This window comes from Equus quagga, chromosome 2 (assembly GCF_021613505.1).
Source record: "Equus quagga isolate Etosha38 chromosome 2, UCLA_HA_Equagga_1.0, whole genome shotgun sequence".
In the NCBI taxonomy this organism is placed as follows: domain Eukaryota; kingdom Metazoa; phylum Chordata; class Mammalia; order Perissodactyla; family Equidae; genus Equus; species Equus quagga.
Window position 1 is genome coordinate 132,470,271 of NC_060268.1, and position 20,187 is coordinate 132,490,457.

Here is a 20,187-nt window from a genome sequence, read left to right on the forward strand (position 1 = left end):
AGAAAAATATGCAAAAATGAAAACAGTTTTTAGAAACATTTTTAGAAAAATATTTAGGCAGATGGGATGGGTGATTTTTTTTCCCCAACAATTTCTTTAATATTAAAAAATTAGTCACAGATGGTATGGTGGAGTTTTAATTGTAATGAGGTGCTCTATAAGAATTTCTGATCTATTTCCCACTCATTTTCCCTGTATCTATTTCCTCGCTCCAATCATTAAAAGAAAAACTATTTCTTTGTGAGGACATAAACAGGGCACAACAGTCACTTGTCAATAACAATGCTAAAAGGTATTGAGGTTCTGTTTAAATTTATAATGCTTTATTTATTTTCTTCTATTTGGTTTATACAATATTAAGCCAAAAGTACAAGAAAAATGAAGAAAGGTTCTAGTCCGAGGAGGAAAATTTGTGTAGACACAGCAGTCTTAGTCAACAAGGAAGAAGGAAGTTATCATCCACAAGATAATTCTAAATCCCAGCATTTTAGATCCTATTCTCTGAAGGATTGTATGTACACTATTTATGTTAAAATTGATCCTAAAAATGGAAGAGAAAGTAACAGAAAGATTATGATGAGAATGCAAAAGTTAAAGTAATTAAGAAGTATATTGTAGGCTGTTTTACATCAAAACTGATCATCAATAGCAGAAGTGTTGCTAAACCCTTCAGGTGGCTCAAGTTCTTAGGATTTAAATTTGGATGGGCCCAGAACACCCATTTAAGAAAGTGAGAAGACCATAGGGGCTGACTGGGTTAGGGGCTGGATCCAGATCTAACACATTTAAACTCTGGGAAGGATTCTTCAGGTGAGAAGCAGCTCTCTGAGCTGGTCTCACACAGAGCTTATTACATTCAAGGGCTCTAGGGCATCCAAATGTCTACTTCAGTATCCAGGTACGTGGTTGACATCTATAAAAGGGACCCTGCATGTATGACTAATTCTGACTTCTTAGACCCAAACAATTCTGCCTTTGTTTAAATATTTCATTTCCTGGTTAAACATTACATTAATATAAGTATATTTTGTGTTAAATAAGGGGAATTGACTATGCTTATCAGCACCTTCGTATGAAACCTTCAACCTATTCTCTTCACATTTTTTACTAAGAATTTAAAAACATAATCAGTAATGCCTTACAATCTTACAAGCATACAATCTTTTACAGAATAATTCTTGCTATACTGTTCAATAATGAATAGCTATTAAGTTCTATTTCTTGTTGATCTTTGACATATTACATTATAATTGCAGATAAGGTTCGTTCCCAGCTTTTAGGGAAATCTCTTTTCCCTACGCACATTCAACAATTAATCTGATCAAGCCTAGAACGAAATTGACTGTATTTGCATTAAGTGAATAATATATTTTAGTGGTTTTAAGATTAAAGGAAAATATATTTATCGAGGAACATTCGTAACAGAGAAAAATATAAAAAAGAAAATAAAATTACTTGTAACCCATCACCAAAACTACCTATACATATTTATGTATATCCGTTTAGCTTTTTCTGACTCATCATACTTTTAAAGCAGGGTTTCTCAGCCTCAGCATTATTGCTGTTTTGGGCTGGATAACTTTCTATCATGAACTGCAGGATATTAAGCAGCATCTCTGGCCTCTACCCCCTAGATACAAGTAGCAGCATCCCCCTCCCTCAGTTGTGACACCTAAAATGTCTTCAGACATTGCCAAATGTCCCTCTGGGGGGCAAAATCCCCCCTATTTGAGAACCACTGTTTTAGAGACACAAGAGGTTTTAGAAGTCAGTTTCCACCTCTTTGTTTTATACGTATGAAAATTAATAGTCAGAGAAATCAGTGCAAATGAAGTGCCCAAAATCTTATGGCGAGTTAGTGGCAGAATCAGGTCTAAAAAATGCAGGTAACTAGACTGCTAGAGAATTCAATGTTCATTACAATATTCTGTTTCCCTAGATTTTTGTAGGGAAAATAGTATGACCTTTCTTTTCCACTGTCTGGACAAATGCTCTCTTTTTTAATGGATGACACTAAACAGTTCAGTATCTTCAAATCCTTTTACAAACAGAAACCCATTCTATCAGACAGGAAGATGTCAAGATTTTTGTTTTAATCATCATCATTTAAAGTCAATTAGACTTCAGCAATTTTACCTGTAAGGCTCTAATTTCTGTGATAATTGATTTTTTATAATATCTGCCAATTCACCAAGAAAAGGCTGCCAGAGAAAATTCAAAGAGATGGTTAATATGACTAAGAGTACTTTCCTCATCTGTCCTTCTTCTGGCAGTAGTGTTGCTCACCTGTACAAAAGCCACCTGCATTTCTCATGTGAAAAGCTATGGAATGTTGAACATCCTCAGCGAAATCCTTGAAGGTCCTTCATATGTTTATGCTTTGCTCAGCCAAAATAAACTTGTACACTGACCTTGTGAACAGATGTCTGGTAATGAGGTCATAGAACTGAGTAACATTTTCAGAAAATTGCTTTACGGTGTAATAAATGTTCTGATTAGATTCCTATTTTCATCTTTTACATGCTCAGGTGATTCAACCTGGGAAACCCAGTCAGGGGTATTACTGCTCTTTAAAGGTCACATCAAGATTCCAATCATTTTTAGCCTGAAAGATATTTTTAACAAACTGTATGTTGTAAAAATCTTAAATTAATTCTCCAGCCTTACTGTTGGCTTTCTTGCAGTTTCTCCTTAAATGTGACCTATTTCCTATTTCAGTTTCAATTTACTCTTCAGTATGAACTGTCTGGTCCAGTGATTCTCCCATCGCAGTGCCTTTCTTTGACATCTCCAGAGATGAAACTAATTTCACCTACTTGAAAATAGGCACAGTACAACTTGAGGCAAACAGTGTTAATATTATACTATGTTCAGCAAATTTAATGACTATTTCTAATGAATGAAATCCAGGATGGTTGAAGCCAACATTCCTGTGTTCATGCTGAGAACGGCGAGGGCACCTCATATACAGTGAACTTGATAACAAAAGGATCACCGCATCACAAACAAGAAGAGAAAGTTCCAAAATGAATTCAAATTACGGGATATGTTTGTTTGTTTTGCAGTGGTAACTTAGATGATTTTTATGCTCTGTTTCCTGCCTTTGAAGTGGGGAGGTGGTTTAAGGATGTTAAATATATAAATAAAAACAAACAATGAACCACAAAGAATAAAGTCAGAGAAATGTAGGTATAGAAGTGCTTTCATGGCCTTTCTACAGAAAAGGTTTTGTGTGAGTTTATGATTATTTTAATAACGGAGGGCAAAGGTGAGGCTCTTAGAAACCAAAGATGAGATCGAGTTTTCAGTTAGTGAATACAGACATTCAGCTACAGTAGCCCGTGAGGGTAGAGACCATACCTATCTTGTTCCTTGCTGCATCCTCCACATCTACCATATAGTAGGAATTAAACAAACAGATGTTGAATAAATATGCAGGATGCTAAATACTGATGGCAGCAAAGTATAAAATAATAATAAATGAAGAGGGAATTTGGATAAGATAATATAGTGGGGATTTCAGATTCCCCACACAGAGGGTTTGGAAGCAGTAAACATAACTCAAAATGAAATAAATATCCCACAAAATAGTCACAATACATAGGAAGGAGTCTCACAGAGTAGCAGGATTATAAACTATATTTAAGTGTTAAAGTGAGGAGGAAAAATGGGATTTGTATGCTTCTAAGTTTCCTAAAGCAATATTCTAAAATGTCTATATTTTCTAAACAATTTTCAAGTTGAAATTTAATTTTCAGTTTTTTGCCACAGAATCATCTTGAATGATGCTTTTAAATACGGAAAATTCGGACAGCATCTTCTTTGGGGTGCAAATACATACATGTACTTTACTTGTAAAGTCAAATAATGCTACATTTTATAACAAAAGAAAGCAACAAGCTTTCTTGTTTTTTTGCTTGGTCCCCTCTCCCCTCCATCCCCCTGTAGGCACCACTTTAAACCTCCCACTTCCCTATCCAGCGGATGAGGATTTCAGTTCTCTTCCATGTCCTCTTCTCCTTCCCCCTTCTTCCCAATAGAGCAACATCACAGTAGTTCAATCCACAGTCTGTGTTCTCATGACTATGATGTAGATACTCTCCACTGCTGGGCCAAGTCATGCTCCATTATCATATTTCCTTTCTTATACAACTTTTGTTTTCTTCCAGAGTTAACAATTATTATTTTGTTTTTTTTTTTTACAAATATATCCACACAAAGAACAATTCTTTTTTTTTTTTTTTTAAAGATTGGCACCTGAGCTAATATCTGTTGCCAATCTTCTTCTTTTTTTCTCCTGAAAGCCCCTCAGTACATACTTGTATATCCATCCTAATTATAGATTCTTCTAGCTCCTCTATTTGGGACACTGCCTTACCATGGCTTGGTGAGTGTTGCTAGGTCTGCACCCAGGATCTGAACCGGTGAACCCTGGGTCCCTGAAGTGGAGCGTGCAAACTTAACCACTGGGCAGTGGGGCTGGCACCTCCCTTTTTTCTTATTCATTTGCTTAGTCATCCTGTGCTCTCCCTCTTCACACTGGCTCAAGTACATTTTTCATTGGTGCTCAGGGCAAATGTGCAGTTCCATCATAGTGCCTGCTGTCTACAGTCAATGTTTCTTCTGATTGGTCACAGCATGGGCAGATTGGTTTAAGTATCATCTCTGCATGGTATTAAACCTATTAGATATTCTCATCTCCATACTTTTCCCGGAGACACCTGTCCTGGCAACCGTCACTCATCACATCCAATTTTGGCCAATTGTACTCTGAACTTGCTGTCAGAGCTCATTCTGGGAATTCCTGTCACCTCCCTTCTATGTTGGATACTCTGTTTCCTGGATCTCCTGGGTTTCCTTTATCATGGATTATTCCCTAAGTATGGCAGAGTATATCTACTCTGACAAAAAATGCACAGGAAGTAAATTTTGTGACTTTGCATGCCTAAAATAGAAAAAAATAAAAAGATTTGTTCTAAGCTCACACATGACTGAGAGCTTGACCATTTCAAGCTCTTCTGTCTTCAAGCTTCCATTGTTACTATATAGAAATTTAATGTCATTCTGATTCTTGATCATTTGAATGTGACATACTTTTTATTTTTAGAATCTTTAAGAATTCTCTCCTTATCTCTGGTGTTTTGAAATATTCCAGTGACCTTGCTTAGAGTCAGTCTTTTTTTCATTGACTGTGCTGGGTACTTTGTGGGTCCTCTCAACCTGGAGACTCATGTCCTTCAGTTCTGGGAAATATCATTGTATTATTTCTTCGACAATTGCATCTGTTCTCTCTTGGTAGAATTCCTAATTGTTGAATGTTGAAACTCCCGAATGATCTCTTTTAGTAGATATGGAAATCAGGAATGTATTTTCATTAAGCAAGAAATAAAAAGTAAATAAACTCCTCAAATAGAAAATAGTCCTTAAATAAGATGTAAATTTTGCTATTTTAGTATTTGTTCATATCTATACCAATAAAAGAAAAAGCCTTTAAAAGCCAAATAACAGGTAAACTATACTACATTAAAGTACTCATAATTAATCATCATTAACAATACGGTTGTCTTATGTTTCCAGTACTACATAGTTAGTAAGTCTCCACTTATTCCTCAATGCAAGACTTATAGCTATATAATTTAAATACAATTTTGATTTTTAATCTTGTTGATCATATTATTGTACTTGAGCCAAAGATCACTCTGAAAAGTGAAGGCTCATTCTGGGAATTTCATTTGACATTTTACATCCCTTGCTGTTGCTATTATATAAAATCACCACTTAATTAGAATATTTATTTCCATAGCATTGTTGTTTCAGTTCAAGATGACTAAGTTGAAAAAGCCTAACTCAAGAGCTAGAATACTATTCAATCTCAATTTTACTTAATAGCAACAAACTCAAATTTTCACTTGAAGTGAGACAGAGAAAGGTGATATTAATGTTTATCAGGCTCTTACTATATTTTGGCAAGCATTGTGTGTGCTCTCACTGATAAGTATAACATCCCCATTTTATACCTGAAGCAACTAAGGAACACAGAAGTTAAGTAAATCACTAACAGTTATTTAGAAAGTCACACTCAGCACTTTCTGAATCTGAAGCCTGTTTTCTTTCCATATGCTACACACCAAAATCAATTATGCTATGGTATTTAAAATAAACCACACTAATTACTACATGCAAAGAAATCCAAAAGCCATAACACAAGTTTTCACAGAAGGCATTCATTTGATAACTTGGCTTGCAAAACACAACACATGACATTAGTAACTGGCTAAGTAAAATCTCAAATTTTAAGAATAGAATTTTTTCATGCCTTATTTTGAATAATCAGTTACCTCAAACTGGTCGAAGTAGGGGTGCAGAAGTGAGCCAGAAATCCTACCAAGATATTGCCAGAGAGAGAGAGTACCAAAGACAGAGAAAGAAAGAACGGCATCTTTACTAAAGGCGATTCATGCAAAACTACTTTAAGGTTATAAAGTAGGAAAATTATGACAAAATGACATTTTCAGGTATGCTTTATTAATTAACTAGCTCTGATTTTGTGATCAATTATGAGTTTCAAAATATTGAGTAGTTATAGAAAATGTGTGTTAAAATGTTTTTCAAATTATCTGTCTTTCCAGTATCACAAAAATAAACAGAAAACAAAATTCTGCCAAAATTTTATAACGATCTGAAATAAAAAGCCACCCTACTTTTATCCATTGACTTAACATGACCTTGGATGAAAAATGTAAATAAAAAATTACCTTTACAGCTGCGGTGACAGCAGCAGTAGCTGCTAAATTTAATCCTTGCCGCCCAAAGTTTACCATAGTCTCATAGCCTCGTTCCTTTGCTTGTACAATATAATCATCAATCTCCTGGGAAGAAAAACCCCAAACCCATAGATATTAATTTTATTTAAAAATAGTGCCAAGAAGCCAGACTAGGACTTACCCCCATAATATAATACTCTCACTAATTTTATAGCATAAACCATGTGATGGCGTACATTTCTAACAAATGATTTGTGGAAATAATTTATATATCTTACCCTTTCCTTTGAAGAAAGAAGTGGATGAAGGAATTTTCTATATATTAAACTTGCTCCTTTGGTATAGGGAGAGAGCAGCCATATGACAAAAGCAATCTTAAGCTCATAGTACAGGGGGAACCTAACAAGAAAAAAATCGAAAAAACCATGGTGAAAATAAACTACAAACAATGAGGAAATCACAACAAAGCTTTTTAGAAAGTTCAGTCACTGTGTTAAGTTTTCACATTTAAAAGTGAGTGATCAGGGAAACATCTACGGTTGAATCTACAAATTAACCTCAGTAGCTATAGATCAGTTAATAAAAGAGCGACCTGATCCCAAAGAGATTCACACCTTCCAGTACAAGATGCCTCCATTTAGGCAAGCATGGGCAAGCTGCCAGCTGACTGCAGCAGTTCAGAGAGGGCATGAATAGCATTTAACCAGGGCAGCCGTGTACACTCACCCTGTCTGCAGAGCCCAACTATACCACCTGACCCACCTCTGAGCATCAGGACTCAACTTGATATGCTCCAAGTACTCAATGTTACCTCAAACACATATCGCCTTCTCTTTCTCAGAACTCCCGGAAAACTTCCCCTCCACTCTCATTTGGCCAGAATTGCAGCATTGTGCAGACCTACATTGTTTATGTCAAGGGGAATGGGATTACCACTGCAACAGACTGGGAATTAGGGTTATACACCCATGTCCTTTCCATGTGACTCTGCAGGGCCCTGTAGGCCAAGTACACTTCCTCAAGCAATGATTGTGGGTTTAGCCATGGAACCTGCTTTGGCTAACAGAGTGTGAGTGTGATCTGTGTCACATGCCAACAGAAGCTTTAAATGCCCTCACTCCAACACCTCCAACCTCTTGCTTTAAACTTTAGCTTTCTGCCATGAGAACAGCTTGCTTCCTCAGCCATGGTTCTGAAACAAGAAGACATTTAAAACTGAGCTGAGCCCAGCAAAACTGCAGCCATCAATCATTTGCCCTCAAGTAGCTTGAGCAATAAATAAATGTTTTTTTTTTTTGAACCCTCTGTGCTTTTACAGTTGTTCATTGTTACAGCAAAAGTTAACTAATACATCATGAGGGGACTAGCATCTTGTGGTCCATGAAGTATTAGGGATACATGATAAATGAACAAATCTGGGTTCTTCTGATGAGGCACATGGGTTGGGGGCAGTAAGGAATGACTACTGTGTAGTCAACAAAGGGTCTCTGCCACAGTGCAACTATAGAGGACTTCCTGGACTTTCATTGTTAGTGGTAAACTTTTTCTACATTGTTCACTGTTTTTTTTCTGCCTTTTTTTTTTTTTTGTGAGGAAGATTGGCCTTGAGGTAACATCTGTTGCCAGTCTTCCTCTTTTTGCTTTAGGAAGATGGTCACTGAGCTAACAGCTGTGCCAATCTTCCTCTATTTTATGTGAGATGCTGCCACAGCGTGGCTTGATGAGTGGTGCTAGGTCCGCACCCTGGATCCGAAACAGCAAACCCCAGGCCACTGAAGCAGAGTGCGCGAACTTAACCACTACACCACCAGGTGGCCCCTATATTGTTCACTTTTTAATAATGTATATATGTGACATTTGCAATAGGAAAAAATGAGAAATCTTCAAAGAGACCTTTGAAACTTAAGACACCTGGCATGGTTTGGAATCTGTGTTCTGCCACTTAACAAACAAACAAGCAACCCTCCCCAACACCCCTAAACCAAAAACTTAACAGGTAAATGAATGAGCTTTGGGACAGAGGAAGGAAAACTTACATTTCAAATCAGAAGAGAAAGATGGGTGCAGATACAGAGAAGTTCATAAATAAGGGCAGGTTGTTAAGAACATTTAAGTCTGATGACTTCTATTTTTTTCTAGCAATCCAATGTGACCTAATGTGCTGTGAGAATATGATGAGAACAGCAAAGTCAGAAAGACAGTTTAAGGAGAGAACAGCAAATGTCTGAAACAGATACAGGAGGGAATGGAAGTAAAGGGAATGGGGAAGTTCAAATTGATACCTATATGAGCAGCTGACTGGTTTTATCGGCTGCATTTAGTAGCACAGGTAAAGAAGTAAAGAAGGGCTAATCTAGGCTGAAGGTTTGTGCAGCAAGGGCAACTGAAGATACTGGCAAATAGTAAGTTTAAAGACTTTGAGAGGAGGGCTTCTCGAAGTGACGGCAAGGTTTAGATGAAAAAGCACCACTGAAACAGAGGACAAGGAGGTTCAAGTTGTTCCATTAAGTACTGTTCCTCAGTAAAATGTTAAATACTTGAGGATATAAAGATGCTTGAATTTAATGTTGTCTCAGCTATTTGGAATAGAGGGGCTAAGGAGCTGGTGGTGAGTGGGCGTCCCCATGGATGTCGACGTCATACGGTCTGAATGTTTGTAGATGAGAGTTTTAAGGGTTGGGAGGGAGTGCTAAAACCAGATGCTGTGGGCTTCAAAAGAGGAGTTGTTTAGGACGTGATAAGGAAGAATAGCCTGAAGTCATCAGTGTGGAAAAAGGACAAATGACAGCCAAGTGTCTCTACTGCAAGATACTGGGAGGTGTGTGGGAGGTGGGCAGGGAGTGGCACATGGGGAGAAGAATGAGCTGCCTTTCTCTGAGGGGGCCTCTAAGGAAAGAGATGTTCTTATGGGGAAACCAGATGAAGAAAATGAGGCATTGGGTAAGTAGGTAACTAGATCAAATTCACTTAGTTAACAGTAAGAACAGGAGAAGAACTCAGGACACATGATAATGAGTCTATAGAATCTATAGTCTGGCCCTTTCTCAATACCAGAACTTACCAAGCAACTGTCTGATCTGCTACTGTTTCAATCACAGTATAGAGAGCAAAAACAATCCAGTACATCATCCATCGAACCTGGAAATAATAAAAATCCTTATGAAATAATACTAAAATTATATGCAACTCTGAATAATTATATATATGTCATATACATTTCTAGATACCTGGTATGTTGGATCAAACGCAGAAGGTGATGGTTTAATTCTCAACAGGTTTTATGTCTAAGTTCCTCACATCATTACATCGATAGTCTTGGGATACAAGAATCAAAGAATAACAAATCTCCAGGTCTGATACAATGTAATGTAGGAATCCGAATGAAAGAATTGGAAAAATAGGATATATTTTTCTTTTTTTAAAACAAAATATTTTATTTTTCCCTTTTTCTCTCCAAAGCCCCCTGGTACATAGTTGTGTATTTTTTTCAGGTGTGGGTCCTTCCAGTTGTGGCATGTGGAATGTCCCCTCAGCATGGCTTGATGCGCAGTGCCATGTCCTCACCCAGGATCCGAAGCAGCAAAACCCTAGGTCACCGAAGTGGAGTGTGTGAACTTAACCACTTGGCCACGGGGCCAGCCCTGGATCTATTTTCCTTAACTGGAGAATTCTTTAACAGATTTTTTTTTTTTTTTGAGGAAGATTAGCCCTTGGCTAACATCTGCTGTCGATCTTCTTCTTTTTCCTGAGGAAGACTGGCCCTGAGCTAACATCCGTGCCCATCTTCCTCCACTTTATATGTGGGACGCCTACTACAGCATGGCTTGCCAAGTGGTCTGCACCCGGGATCCAAACCAGCGAACCCTGGGCCACCGAAGCAGAATGTGCACACTTAACTGCTGCGCCACCAGGCCAGCCTTAACAGATCTTATTCTTATCTGCACGCTTCTTTATGAAGCCTATTTGCTATTTATTTGTTATAGAAATAATATAATGTAAAATATGACCACATTTAATCTTTATTAGTCTTTTAAATTTTGCATTCCTTATTTCTCAATATATAGAAACTGTTCAGAAACCAAAGAACATTTCTGGGTTTGTTACAGCCATAGGGCTAGTCACCCAGCTGGAAAGTCTAAGGTTAGTGTTTTTTCCTCTTTCCCTGCATATAAGTCTGTAATGTCTCACACATCCTTTTCTTTCTACTCCAATACTATGATGGTTGCTACAAGAGACCAAATGTTTGTGACCCCCCCCCGCCCCGTCCCCCAAATCAAATTCATCTGTTGAAATCCTAACCCCAAATGTGTACTAGGAGGTGGGGCCTTTGGGAGGTGATGAGATCATGAGGGTGGAGCCCTCATGAATGGGATTAGTGTTCTTCTAATAAGGCCCCCAGAGAGCTCTCTCGCCCCTTCCACCATGTGAGGACACAGTGAGAAGATGGCTGTCCAGAAACCAGGAAGTAGGTCCCCACCTGCCATTGGGTCTGCCGGCACCTTGATCTTGGACTTACCAGACTCCAGAACTGTGAGAAATAAATTTCTGTTGTTTATAAACCACCCAGTCTATGTATTTTTGTTACAGTAGTCTGAGTGGACTAAGACAGTAGTGCAGGACGTTTTTACCTCTTACCTGGAACAGAGCAACCTGACTGGTTCCTGAGACTCTGGTGTCAATTTGTACCAGTCCTTTCCACAGAATGCTGCCAGATTAATTTTTCTTGAACTCATTCCTCCAAATTTATACCCTTCCACCTACCAGAGTATATAGACTCTCTTATTTCTCAAGTAGGCTGGACTTTCATTTAGGATTAAAATCTCTCCTCTTCTGCTCAATACTATAATAGCTAATACACAAAACCATGCCAACTATGGGCTAGGGACCCTTCCAAGTACACAACATGTATTAATTCATTTACTCCCCACAACAACATTACAAGGTAGGAAACATAATTATTTCCACTACAGATATGGAAAAAGTGGCACAGAGAGGTAAAACGACTTGCTCAAGGTCATTTAGCCAGAATTTTAATCCAGGCTGCCTGACACTGGAATTGGTGCTATGAGCCAATTATACCATGTGGAGAAAGAAATTGTAAGGAACTGCTGAACGTGAGGTCCAAGAATAACCACTACTTCCCTCGTTTTCGTCCCAGTGAGATGACAAAAAAAATTTAGGGTACACAAATAGCTCGAAAACTGACCTATTTAGTTTTAAATACAGATGCCTGTTTGGATATTCCAGAGACAACATGAAACTACAATTCAAGTAGATTTTACGGTTTTCTGTTTTCATGGACAAACATTAAAAATAGCTATGAATAACTTTTGAAGCAATGTATTGTAAAATACGAATAATACCAATTTACTCTAATTCATAGAGACTCCTGAAAGCTTAAAAAATCTGCCCAAAGCAAATAATAGGGCATATTATCTATATTTGAAATGAGAAAATTGATTTATAAGATTATCATCTCAAATTTTTAAAAAAGGCCAGAAGTTCTCGTCAGGTTTTCACTTTTCATGAGTTCTCTTAAATCCTTCTCTGCTGCCAATTTCAAGCTTTTGTCCAAGTATGGGGATATTCTTCCAGGGTTAAAATCCTATGTATATTTTCTCCCCACCCCTCCCTTTTAAAGGAAAGTGATGCTCTCATGAGTTCATTCACTTAGCCTTTCCAAATCCAAACACTAATTTAGTACTTGCATCTCTCTACTGTGTTCACAACACAGGTTATCTTTTACCCTGTTTGACTATAAGCCTCCCCCCAAAAAGAAATTAAGAAAAAAGACTGTAAACAGAATGATGAGCTTTTATAGAGCTAGAAGGGACGTTGGAGGTGACCAAACTTTTAAAAACTGTACAACCCTTTACTGGAAAAAACTATAAAACAATTACAAGAGACACTGCTCTGGGTGGGCCTCCCATTCTGCCCACCATAGGACTCCTGAGGAGACGCCAAGAAACCCTAGTGCTCCATGAGGCAGAGTTTGAAAACAAATACTGCCGTAAACTCCTCCCATTTTATTGAGGGCCAAAATAAGTAAGTTGTGTGAGCTGGGAAATGGCTGAAGGAGGTGCAGTCCACGTCGAAGCCTGTGTTCAGGGCAGTTTTTCAAAGAAGTGGCTGCCTTCAGACCCATCTTTTCTGTTCTCTCTCCCTCTCCTGTACTCAGCACAGGGATTTCAGTGTAAACATTGTCACCTTCTTTCCCAGGAAAGTGGAGGCTTAAATTGTCTCTCTCATAGAAAGTTTAGGAAACTTTCAGAAAAGTAAAATTATTTAAGTCAATGCTTGTTATTTTTCATTATTTCACAGCCATCATTACGGTTGTGACCTTCCAAATGGATAACAACTATAAATAATACTGCACAAAGCGTCATAATTTACCTGGTAATACAGTCGAGTAGAGGTGAAAGGGTCTGCCGTTTCGTGGACTAGTTCTCGAATGGATTAGAGCTGCTACATGCCCCATAGATTCCAAAAGCACTCTCGCTTCAGTAAAGTCAAGTGCTTATTCGGTTATTAATAACTCAATTAATATTAATATATAAATTAATTTATATTAAGTGTTAATTTAAATCAATTATAATTTATATTAATTTAAACTAATTTGAAATCCCACAAAATAAATAAGTGCTTTAAAATATATGTTTCTCTCTAAAAAAACAAAACATTGTTTAGGTTGTGAAAATATTTAATAATGTCAAAAACAAAAAAAGGAGAAGAAGGCGGCCAGGACTTTTTAGTTAAAAAACAACAAACCACACCAATCATTAGGGTATTCCTGGACACTTTCCTGGGATATTGGCTACAATTTTATATAAGCAATACTCCCTGGTTTTAACGAATAAATTATTTGACAATCTCCTCTCTTAAACTTATGGAGTTTTCATTCTCGTTACCAGAAATATAGACCTTTAATATAAAGAAGTCTAGGCAATAATTAAATGAATTCAATAAGCACGTGTTATTCATGGGAGCAACCACAAAGAAAGTTAACCTTGAAAAGATATTGCTTTCCTTTTTCTATTAATGGATTTGTTTGTGATTTTATACCAAATGATTACTCAGCAAAGCTTTTATTTAAACTATACCTCAAGGCTGCTCACCCTCCAGTTTAAGGTTTTGCCCAAAGGAAATAACAGAAAGAAGGTCAAAAAAAAAAAAGAAAAGAGCAAGTCACAAAATTATAACTATAATTAAACATGTGAAAATAAAATAATCTTTACATCAACAGAAAACATCAAAACAAAATGCAATACTAAAACAAAAAATTCACAGGAAAACAATCACAATGATAATCTTATGAATGCATATAACCAAATCTAATAGAAATAAGTGCCATTAAAATGTTATGCAAATAAAAGTAAGTTTACAGGTAACTTTATAAATCACAATCCACCTTTTAAGTTGCTGGGAAAAAAGGTTACTGGCATCATCTTTATTTGGTAAAAATTATGTTCTTATGAAAGTGGGAACAAATAGTATTTCTTTTCAGTTCAGAAACAATTGGTAAATTCAACAAACTGTTGTTTAGATCTCTTCATGAGAACAATGAGTAACAAGAAAGCTGTACCCAACTTTTCCCTAAATGTCTCTTTGATCCCAGGGAATTGCATTATCCAACAAGGTGAAGCTTATACTTATAAGCACTAAGATGGATACAAACATCCTACTTTTGATTAATCCTCTATATGAAACATAATTTAGACACCTCTTAATGATGCAGCCGGCATCATTACATATAACACTCATTGATACAACTGTAGCAAACCCTACCTACTTCATGTCGTGGCAACAGAAACATGAAGCTTCTGTCCTCAAGGATTTAACATTTTGTTTGGGAGAAAAACGAGTGAATAACTGATAAAAAACAAATGTTCTGCTGTTTTTACTATATTTGATGCACTAGCTCCCAGTGTGAGTCAAGATTGCAAGAATCTGAAGAAAGCTTACTAAAGGGACTATTTATAAAGTTGTGGGCAAGGTTCAGGAAAACCAATAAAGGGTAGTGGCACACCCTTGAGCTAGCAACAGCAGGACCTGGCATTTCTCCTAGGTGTGAAGGAGGGAGGAGAGGGAAAGGTTTCCTGGAATCAGAGAGGATAACTGTAGGGGAGAGCTGTAGCCTCACGTAGACAGGCACCGATAACTCGGTGGTGGCAAGGGGGAAGTGGAGGGAACAGTACTCTGACGTCACGCTCATTCTGCCATCTGATCTGCAGGAGCCTCTCAGGAGCCAAACCCAAAGGGAAGCCAGAGATGACATAGTCTGTATTGATCAGTCTCCTGGGCCATAAACAAGGCGGAGAAATGTGGACTGTGGAGGGGAAACTCCACTGGAGGGGCAGATGGAAGTTCCCAGCACAGCCCGTCAGCTCTTTGAACCACAGCCAGAATCGAAGTCATTTCTCACCACATCCACACACATAGCTTCCCAGCCCAGATGACGATATCTCCTGTCTGGATTATTCCAATAGCAATAGCATTCTAACTGACCACCTAGGTTTTGTGAATCTACTCTGCATATAGCAGTCAGTTTTTTTTTTTCCTGAGGAAGATTAGCCCTGAGCTAACATCTGCCAATCCGCCTCTTTTTTCTGAGGAAGACTGGCCCTGAGCTAACATCTGCCAATCCGCCTCTTTTTTCTGAGGAAGACTGGCCCTGAGCTAACATCCATGCCCATCTTCCTCTACTTTATATGTGGGATGCCCACCACAGCATGGTGTGCCACGTGGTGCCATGTCTGCACCTGGGATCAAACCGGCGAACCCCGGGCCACCCAAGTGGAATGTGTGCACTTAACCGCTGCACCACCGGGCGGCCCCAGCAGTCAGTTCTCTCTCTTTTTTTTTTTTTTGTTGATGCATTTTTTTATTTGAAAGTGTAAATGTTTATGATATTTTTTTTTATTGAGTTAATGATAGGTTACAATCTTGTGAAATTTCAGTTGTACATTAATGTTTGTCAGTCATGTTGTAGGTGCACCACTTCACCCTTTGTGCCCAGCCCCCACCCCACCTTTCCCCTGGTATCCACTAAACTGTTCTTAGTCCATAATTTTAAATTCCTCATATGAGTGGAGTCATACACAGATTATCCTTCTCTCGCTGGCTTATTTCACTTAACATAAGTCCCTCAAGGTCCATCCATGTTATTGCAAATGGAATGATTTTGTTCTGTTTTACAGCTGAGTAGTATTCCATTGTATATATGTACCACATCTTCTTTATCCATTCGTCCCCAGCAGTCAGTTCTTAAAACAGAAGCCAAATCATGTCATTCCTCTGCTCAAACCCCTCTGATGGCCCCCATCAGAATTCTTACCGAGAAGGCCCTGAGGATCTGGCACTGCCTACCTCTCTGGCCTCATCTGCTGCTCCTCCTCCTTCTCTGTTCTGCTCCAGTCACACGGGCCCTTTTACTGTCCCTTGTGTTCTAATACGCTCCTGCCTCAGGGCCTCATACATGCTGTTTCCTTGCCTGAAATGCTCTTCCCCTAGTTATCCAGGTGGACAGCTTTCTCACTTGCTTCAGGCCTCTGCTCAAATATTTATCGAGAGGACTTTCCTGACCACCTTGTTTAAAACATCAATGTCCTCCTAACTCCCTTATCCTGACTTATTTTTCTCTTTAGCACATATCATGCACCATAGACACATCTAACAAATACTTATGTTTTTTTTTCTGCCTTTCCTGACTGGAATATAAACTCCGAGAGGACAAAGAATTTTATTTTGTTCACTGCTGAATCCCTGTGCCTGTCACAGAAGCTGCTCAATAAATATATGTTGGTGAATTGTTGAATGAATAGGGGCTGCAGAGCTTAGTGTGCTCCTTTTCATAAGCAATGCAAAAAGCCAGACAGTAGATAGGAAGTAAAGACATGATGAGAAATTATAAATTACTCTTTTAAGAGATCTGGTTTAAAAAGAAAAAAAGGAGAGGGGGAATAGAAAATAGCATGAGGCAAAACAAAAGCATATTTACATCCTCAAGGATCAAACATTTTACTGGGGATAATGACATTCAATTTATGAGAAAGCAGGAATACTTAACAGAACAAGATCCTGGATGAAACAGACAAGAACAGATTAGAAAGAAGAGTGGGCTCAAGAAAGAAGCTGGGATACATCTTCCTCTGTCACAGGAGGAAAGGAAGAAAAGACTGGCTGTGTAGGGAAGAGGGTTGAAGCGGTTCATAGTCGAGAATGTCTATTTTTTTACTCTGCCGTGGGAGGGCAGGTCATCATTTAAGGCTGGGGATAGGTGAGAAGGACAGTGGATTTGAGAAGAAGAGTAAAGGTTTAGAAAAGTTATGTATATGGATGGGAAAGGGACTTGCCTGGGGTAGAGATGGAATAGATTATGTGACCAAGAATGCCCTCACCTGCTCTGGCTGCAATGAAAGGTGTAAGACAGTGAAACAAGAGAGGGATGCACATGACAGCTTGCTGTCCATAAGAAGGCCTAATAACAGAGGTGTACCTGGGGAGTGGCCCAGCTGAGGCCGGTGCTTCTCAGCCCCTCTTTGATGGTAGGTGGGACCACATGACCAGTTCTCACCAACAGAAAGCTGAGGCTTTTCGGAAGTGGGTGTGTCTCCCCACAGGCTCTTCCCCCTTCTGCTGGCTGGGAGGGCAGGAAGCAGAGCAACCTTGGAACCTTGGAACCTTGTTGAAGATGGGCAGAGCCCCAGTTCTTAAACGGTTGCTTGAGAGTTCCTTGATGAAATGAACACTAACCTGGACTGCTATGTGAAAGAGAAATATATTTCTATATTTCTTCAGCCATTGCATTTTTGTTGCATATTATAATTATAGCAGCTTAGCTTACCCTAATATGAAAGGTTTTACTCTAATCTCTGTAGAGATTGAGAGAACAAGGCCATAGAGGCAATGGTTCCAGAATTAGGTAGGCATTGATCATAGTGCTATTGGCTGCCATCTGTGGCATGGCTAATGCCTGGTTGGTGGTGACCAATGACCTGGAAATGGAGAAGAGGACTACTATTTTAAGAAACTCCGGTTAAGATACCCTCAGGGGATTCTCAGACATATTTAGGAAGAAATTGGAGGAAAGGAAAGACTGATGTTCTCATGTAGCAGATTGGGCCAGAGCCAGAAAAATATTATTTTAAATTACTGTTGTGACCCCTTGGCAAGTGTGGCTTCTGTGTGAATTTGTTAGTTATCATCTGTGTTGTCAGTATGTATTATACATGCCTTCAGTGGCAAGCCCCTTCTACTTTCAATAGGCGAAGAATTGAGATAAATAAGATTGCTAGAAATATGCATAAAGTTTACAGTAAACATATTCTGAGTGGTAGGTCAAGCTATACAAAGAATAAAGTGCATAAAAGTCCGTGGGAAGACTAAATGAAAAATGTTGTTTAATGGTCTATTTTGCTTACTTTGCTTTGTTTTTTTTCCCAAGGGCACCTAATGTCTGGTACTGTACTTGGCCCAAAACAGATGCTCAAAAATATTTATTAAAAGAACTAGTGACTTGTCCAACCTATAAGCAAAATTGTGATTTCCATTTTTCCTAATTATTTGGTAATAAATTTTTTTGAATTAGTCACAATGAAATGGTAATCATTTTTATCTTGGAACACTTTACCCACTATATTTTTCATGAGCAGAGAAATGTGATATTTTAATTTAAAATAAAATATTTATAAATAAAAGATCCCTCAAATGGAATCTTAAAATCATTTAAATATCAAAATGAATTTATTTCCAAGAAAATACACTCTTGTAATTAGGCAAGTTCTTTTGAAAAGTATGGAGTTATCTGTGATAGAAAACCACAGTATCTAAAATTACATTCTGGTTTATACAATGCATGGATCAGATTATTCTGCTTAACAAGCCAGCACTTGCTTTATTATTACGCAAAATCCACAAGGCTTTTATAAAGATTTAGCATTTCAGAAACCCAGACAGTCATGTGATGGTGTTTTAAGCTTTACTCCCTCAAAGGAATTAGAGGATATTTTAAGCCTGAGTGAACACTGTAAAATGAGTGTACTCATAGGCTAAATTTACTATCAAAAGTCCATGCTCCATTTAACAGGTATGCATTTACCTATTCCTGATGCCAAAAGAAAAGGAGGGCTCATTTCATGATTTTTTAACATTTTTCAACAAAATAAGTTTTTATGATTTACATTCCTAGACAAAATTTTTATAAAACTCGTTTAGATCCCAGAACAAATATAGCAAACAAAAAGTGAATTGCAACTGTAAAATAATCCCCATGATTTCCATCACAGAAGTTGAGAACAATGCACAGGCCCCAAATATATAAGAGAATATCATGTTCTGGGGGGAGGCATGTAGCTGTAGATTTATAAGAGTACAAATAATAGTGGTTATGGCATATTAATTCAAAAGTACTTTTCTTAAGTTGTATCTTCATATAACTTATCCTTGCTATGCTATGAGCAGTGTGATATTATGATAGCAATTATAGTAACAATAATATATGTTAAATGATACAACTGTGTCAAATTATGCTTGCACAATGAAAAGAAAAAATACGATATAATAATTTGATAAATATTACTTAGAGCCTGTTATAAACAAAGTCCTTTGACATGAAATAGTTACACACTTGGATGTCAAGGTTTTCCTCTCCTCAAGAAGCTTTCATGAGAGGGATTAGTGAAAGAAGATACATAAAAGGATAAGAATAGGGTCTATTATATTGATTACCAGCACAATGTTTGATCCATCATATAACTACTAATATTTTATTATATCTTACATATTATTCATTTGCCTTGTATGAATGAAATTCCTTCACTTCCAAAGGATAGCCTTCCCTAACAGCCCCCGCCCCCTCCAAAGGTTGGATACAATCTTTGTACATTGTACTTCCCTTTTGTAGCACATCTGTGTAATGGTTTGTATAACATCTGCCTCTGTCGTTTGATTGTAACAACCAACAGGGACCGAAATTGTCTTGTTCATCATCATGTTCCCAGGACCTAGCACTCTGTGCCTGGGTAAACAAGCACAGAGGAAGGCTTTTACTTAGATTCTTAATTTTAAGGTCTGAGTTGATGGAGGATTCAAACAAGTAACTCTGGACTGCAAACAGCAGTTTACAACATATTAATCTATTTTGTCAAAGTTGTTTTCAAAGTTATCAGAGATCAAACAACTTTCCAACGTCTCTTAATTTCAGATTCTTTGAATCATAAAGCAATTAATGATGGTCTTTAAGAAAAAATGAAAAATTGCATATGCCTAATGATTTCAATTATAACCACACTAAGTAAATACAGAGCACAAAATACTAAAATGTGCTTCACCAGAAAAAAACCTCTGCTGAATCTGAAAAGAAATAAACACTGCTGAACTTCAGACCACCCAGAGAGAACTTTATTTCTTGAGCATTATTAGTTAT

At 37.8% G+C, this 20,187-nt stretch overlaps 1 protein-coding gene across 1 annotated transcript in view; it reads right to left on the reverse strand.

The window, feature by feature from the left end:
- The window catches only part of REEP3 (receptor accessory protein 3), a 52,908-nt gene that overhangs the window by 16,512 nt on the left and 16,209 nt on the right, over positions 1-20,187 (reverse strand). The window contains exons 3-5 of the mRNA XM_046652816.1: positions 9,826-9,902; positions 7,043-7,163; positions 6,756-6,869 (exon numbers count right to left, since the gene is read on the reverse strand). Coding sequence (XP_046508772.1) covers positions 6,756-6,869; positions 7,043-7,163; positions 9,826-9,902 — 312 coding nt within the window. The remainder of the gene's footprint in view (positions 1-6,755; positions 6,870-7,042; positions 7,164-9,825; positions 9,903-20,187) is intronic.